The sequence below is a fragment of the Etheostoma spectabile genome, chromosome 7 (assembly GCF_008692095.1).
Source record: "Etheostoma spectabile isolate EspeVRDwgs_2016 chromosome 7, UIUC_Espe_1.0, whole genome shotgun sequence".
In the NCBI taxonomy this organism is placed as follows: domain Eukaryota; kingdom Metazoa; phylum Chordata; class Actinopteri; order Perciformes; family Percidae; genus Etheostoma; species Etheostoma spectabile.
This window is the reverse complement of record NC_045739.1, coordinates 21,689,609-21,695,628: the sequence shown is the minus strand read 5'-3', so window position 1 is coordinate 21,695,628 and position 6,020 is coordinate 21,689,609. Positions and strand designations below refer to the sequence as shown.

The following is a 6,020-nucleotide window of genomic DNA, read 5'->3' as shown; positions in this document are numbered from 1 at the left end:
TGTAAGACCAGCACGCCCATGGGTGCAGGTGCTTTTTAAACCACGTGGGCGCTGGACGGGAAATTGAAAACTGCGCCGGTCTTAAACTTGCAAAGACACTTGCGTCAGGCTTTGCGCGCTTAGCTGCGCCAGGTGAAAGATAGCGCTCTATGTGTTTGTGTTTACAGACTCCCTAACATCCACATCAGCAGTGGTTTTATTTTGTAAACTGAAATAGGGTGTATTCTTTACGTATTCATCAACATGAATGTCTTTATTAAACATGTTCATGTGTATAAATTAGTCCAGGTCTAATATCCCACTGTAAGGATGTGTGTATTCATTAAATATGATTAAAACTTATCATGTCACTCGTTCATTAACTGTTTATGAAACCAGTTATGGACACACCATAGGAGAAGTTGCATTGTTGACAAATACATTAATAAACACTATTGTGGTGATTTTTAAACCATTTATTAAATGTTTATATATTGCTAATAAATGCTAAATAGGGGGGTTAGAATAAAGTGTTGCCAAAAACAAAAAAAACAAAAAACTTTACACCCAGATATCTGACTGACGTGTGAGTCATGCTGTCCGGTGTGTGTCGTGGTGACCCGGTGCCGCTCTGTGTTTTCTGTGTGTTGCTACAGTATTTTCTGCTTTTCTCAGCTACTGTGTCTTTAACATGGCCGCTCTGAGCCAGGGCGCCCTGCTTGTATGAACTGCGGTTGCACTGATTCTGAGAACTTGCCACGCACAGTGCTCTGGCACTCGGCAGGCTGACTAAACACAAACAGGATCGAATCGAGGCCAAGTGTGACCATAAAGCACAGATCAGCGGGAGCAGTGGGGTTTTAATGGTTCACAAATCCAAAACAAAAACGCACCAACAAACACAAACAAGCAGGGGCGTTAGTTTCCCATTACTTAGTTCAAGACTCTTGTGTTTTGTTAACTAAAATGTTTGAATCCTTCTAATTTATCATTCATACAAAAACCCATAAGAATTACGCAAGACAAAGGAATCAGTGTGTGGAGTCATGGATTATCCTATATGACCTGATATATGGTGATCGGGATGGCTGGCAGGAAATGGGAACTACAAATGCTGCTCAGGGATCAGTGCAACGTCCTCCCCTGCTTTCACTCTCCATATGGCACACACAGAGCCGTCTGTGGGGGGGGGGAGCATCCAAACGAGACATGTAGAGCAGCCTAGCCCCGAACGCACTGGCTCTTCAGATCTGTGAAGACCTTTAGTCTCTTTTGACGACCAAAAATGGGAAAACCAAAATTTGTTAAAACTAATGAATACAAACACAAAGAACAAGTGGAGAAATAAAAAGGGAAGAATTTGTTCAGTTAATGAAAAAATAACATGTCTGTCTCTGTATAACCACACATTATTTCTCAAGGTGGAACACGTGAATACTAGTAAAGCTTCCTCTTCGTCTTTTTCGCAAAAGTTCAACAACATGTAAGGATTCTCAGTCCACTGTGTGATATGTGTGTGTGTGTGTGTGTGTGTGGGGGGGGGGGCTAAAGTAAACATTGTCAGCAGTTTGCGACGAGACAAACGGGACCTTCAATTTAACTTCCGTGGTGTGTAGGTCGGGGGGGTAGTGAAGGAGGCGGGTGGAGAGGCTTGTGAGTGTTGGGGAAGGTTGGCGTGTAGCTCCGTTCACAGGCGTTTCTGGGCGATGAGGGAGCCCACCACGACTCCGGTCACCAGGGTCATCCCCGCCAGCAGCCACTTCTTGAAACTCTCCTGAGACCTCCTGCTCTCTGCTGCCGCGTCCTGCCCGAAGATTTCGGCAAAGCGCTCCTGGCAGACGTGACGAAAAGAGAGAACAAAGGGAAAGGAAAGGGTTAACATCGGGGCTTTTGTTGCTGACTCTTTGCCATTCAAATCTGAAACAAACCACACACATACACACTTCCCAAAATAACGGATTTAAAAAAAAGAAGAAGCCACAGGCAGGTTTAGAGGGTCAGGTAGATTCCCTCTGTAAAGGTCTCTCGGCCTCAAACCAGCAGAGGGCTGCTGAGCCACCAGCAGCTGGGTATCTGAATGACTGTCAGAGCCCACGCGGTCACATGTGGAAATTTCCATCCACCACAGCAGTCATACAGGTAAGGCAACTATCAAAAAGCCCCAAAACCACCTGCATTGAGACTGTGCACAGTAACAACAAGAGCTCCTTGATTAAAGGAAAAATCCACATCATTAAATTCAGCGTTAGGACCCGGTCGCGGCAACTCTTGCTTTAACATTTCCACCCCCCCCCCCCCCAGTTCTGCAGCAAGCAGACTGCAGAACCACTGTTGTTGCTGACATTCCTTCCCACTGTTTTCCTCAGGATACCAAGCCTACATTGCCGCCCACTGAAATCCTTTCCTGGAAATGAGCTGCAGAGGATGCAGCTTTAATGGCTGGCCACAAGGAGGAGCCAGCCAGGCTTAAATCTCATAACGAAACACAACAACAGATCAGCTGAGCATGAGCCACTGAGTCCCTACTGATGATGCTCATGTTGTCCACGCTTCAAAGCATTCCTTAGACCACATTAGATGTGATATCTTTTCAAGAGCAAATAGTCAAAAACACGTGAAAGTGATCAGATTCTTAGTCAGAGGGTGATTCAACTGTGGGGGGGGGGGGGGGGGGGGGGGTTCCAAGAAAGGAGACAGGATGAAGAGATTGAAAGGACAGAAGAGAATATAAGTAAATTACTGATAAGAAACGTGGCGGGGTGGGTGGGGGGGGGTGGGGGGGGTTGCTGGAAACAGAGAGTAAAAGCAGGGATATGACTCTGAACCTAACCATGGGTTAATCTGGAGATGGGAAACTTATCACCCTGAGTTAACAACGTGGATGGCCAGAAAAATATAACGCCCATTAGCAAAATAGAGAGAGAGTAAATATCAACCTCACCTTCACTTCCAACAGGTGAAGCCGAACAGATTAGATAAAACTTCTTGCTATAGCCATTACAACCAAAGTTAACTACCAATGTTACTTATGACACAGATGGCAACATGACTAGATCAAAGAAGTCAAAGTGAGGAGAGAGAGAGAGAGAGAGAGAGAGAGAGAGAGAGAGAGAGAGTGTGTGTGTGTGCAAAAGATCCATAGTTGAAGTGGAGAAAAGAGTCAATAAGAGTCAGTGAGTAATAAGTAACTAAGTTAGAAGTAAGTCAGTTGCTCCTTCACTACTTTACCGGTGGTCTCTTCCGGCAATGGATGTCGTGCTCTGTGCAGGATCTCGATCACGCGACATCTACTGCCGGAAGAGACCACCGGTAAAGTAGGAGCAAGAAGCAGGAGAACAGAAGAAGAGATCAACGAAATGGCAGAGTTTGAGGTTAACATCGAACGTGACGATGAGCGGCTCAATTCTGAAGGTTGCCCGTACCTATTCACATACCTAATACACCGACTAGGAGTTACAACTAATGGAGGAGAATCGGAGAGCTAGCTAACTAGGTAGCTGCAGAGAGTAGTGCTATTTAAATAAACTCCTGGTGTATTTACAAACTTTCCAATGCCTTGTGTTATGAGTACAGAACCTGTTTGTACTACTGTAGAAGTTTGGTGCCATTCCGGGTATTATTAGCGGGTTAATTTACGAGATACACATTTTATTCCATTAGCGCCTGCACTAAGCCATTCAGCTAATAGCGCTAACTCGCCCAATGTTCAACCAAAGAAAAAAAGCTTCTGGGGGGGGGGGTGTTTGGCCCGAGGTCATGGTGCAAAGGACCCTAGGGTGAAATTACTCCAAATCATCCCTTTAAATGGATGATAAAGTGGTGAAATCTGACTGTATATCATAAGTACTTATAAAAGACTAAGAGATTTATAGCTGAAACATTTAGTTGATAAATGTGAGAAAATGAATGAACAACTATTTGATTAGCATTTAAAATTGCCAAATATCCTCTGGTTACCGCTTCTCAAATGTAAAGACTGCCCCAGTTTTCTTTGCCATACAACAGCTAACTGAGTATCTTCCGGTCTGGACTGATGAAGCAAAAACAACAAATAGAAAAATGCAACCTTTAGCTCTGGGAAATTCTAACATTTTTTAAGGTTGTCACTTTCTAGAAGAGACCCAAGATGGACTTAAACAATACCAAGAACTAAAGGGGGATAAACCGCCACAAATCAGAGGTGGTTGACAGAGAGGAAGGCCTTGAGAGACGTAGTTGAGGGAGGAGGCGTAGGGGTATCATTCCTGAGGCATTCCAGGAGTTTTAAAGCTACAGTGTGTAGTTTCTGTTGCCCCTTTCAGGAAACAAAACTGTCAACTGATACAAGCCTTTCGTGACTGTGCACCGACCTGCCCCTCCCCCTCCTCCATCATAACACCCAGTGGTACACTGGAAGTTTAGCCTAAATCCTAAACAATGAAACTGTGAGGTCACAGAGCTATCAGGAAACTCACCAACAATGGGACGACGGAGTTACAATATTACTTAATAAAATATTAATGTAGGAGGGAGGGTGTCGTTGTGTTAACTACGTCATGTCTGTTGCAGTATATTGCTGGGCAGGGCTTCTGAGGAAAGGGATCTTAGCTTTCTGACAAAATATTCTTAAGAATTTGTAGTGTGTGAATGTGCTGGTGGAAGATAAGGAGGGAGATGGTGCAATGTGAGGACCGCACTCCTGTGGTCCGCCCTATGGCCTTTACCAAAACCTGACTGAAAGCTCGATACATGCATCATTGTAACAGTAACATACAAAATATATAATGGTGTTAACAAATCCAATCAAGTGCCAAAACCAACAATGAATTGATCCAACTAACAAGTATTAGTAAGTCTGTGTGTCTAAAGCCGAACATATCTTCTTCCACTAGGCTGTAGAGCTCCATTGTTGTCCAAAAACTATATACAAAAAAAAGAAAAACAGCCACACTGTTATACCAGCTAACATGTTTCTTCAGCCTGATGAATAGGCTGTATAACCGTAGTTAAGTTTAACTGAATCCCAAATATAAAGTCCTGCAGCCAAATTTGTTTTAATCTGCAGCTGAAAATAGTCCCAAATTAAATCTTTTTGTCCTGTTTGAATGACTTTTGCTAATAACTACAGTGTCCAGCTGTGCTAGGAAAGAGATGGGCCTTTGTCTTATGGTTAGGGTAACTAAATACAAAACTAAAAGACAGCAAAATAAAAAAAGGCACACTAATTTATGCTAGGCTATATGTAAAAAGCATGTGAGAATGTGTTCTTAAAACTAAGCCAAAGCAGGCTTCCCATCTGCTGTTGGTTTTCAAAAAAAAAAAAAAAAGGGTTATAACTAGGTGTTCCATTTGTCAATATAACACGCCATAAATGCAACGGAAACATTGAGAAAGAAACACTCACTCTATTTGTTCACTGCCAAAGTTTTGTTGAGAGCCCTGCCTAAAGCAGTCACTGCTCTTTGGACCTGAAGGTCAGCTGATGGCTCTAAGGTTGCCAAGTTGGTCTCACAGTAGCCCTTAGCCCATAGTAACCCTTTTCATTCATGGTTTAGCTCTGAATAAACACACACAGTTCTACAGTTAAATACTGTAGGAACTCAGTGAGCAAACATGCCGGAGAGGCTTTTACACTTGTGCGTTGAGTCAATGTTCCCAGTGAATGAGTCGGGTCGGAGGAATTTGTACATTAGTAACTGAGTGCAACACAGAAGCAGGTTTGGACGATTCACTGAAGGCCACTTTGGCTCATACAAGGTTCATTCCAGGCGAGAATGTCACCTTCAACCCACCTCAATCCTCTAACCCACTATCTTTTTTTAAAGATTATTTTTGGGGGGTTTTCCCTTCATTAAAGTGACAGTGGATAGACAATAGACCGTTAAAGAAATGGACCAACAGATCCCGTTGTTCTGGACGGAGACCAGTGAACAATATTAGAAGCACTTTTCCGGTGATGCTGAGCGTTACTGCGCAGCCTCCAACTGAGCTTGAGGACGTAGATGTGACGTGAGCAACATGTCTGAAAGTTAGTCTTCTGGTAGCTGTGCAAGAGAAATCTC

General features: G+C 43.6%; 1 protein-coding gene and 1 long non-coding RNA gene across 2 annotated transcripts in view; one reads left to right on the top strand and one right to left on the bottom strand.

Annotated features, from left to right (window-relative positions):
- Positions 1-439: 439 nt before the first annotated feature.
- bcl2l1 (BCL2 like 1) overlaps positions 440-6,020 on the bottom strand; it is a 28,393-nt gene continuing 22,812 nt past the window's right edge. Inside the window, exon 3 of the mRNA XM_032521058.1 lies at positions 440-1,810. Within this exon, the coding sequence (XP_032376949.1) occupies positions 1,667-1,810 (144 nt within the window). The 3' untranslated portion in view covers positions 440-1,666. The remainder of the gene's footprint in view (positions 1,811-6,020) is intronic.
- The window catches only part of LOC116692621 (uncharacterized), a 23,878-nt gene continuing 18,620 nt past the window's right edge, over positions 763-6,020 (top strand). The window contains exon 1 of the long non-coding RNA XR_004332741.1: positions 763-836. This is a non-coding gene — a long non-coding RNA (uncharacterized LOC116692621). The remainder of the gene's footprint in view (positions 837-6,020) is intronic.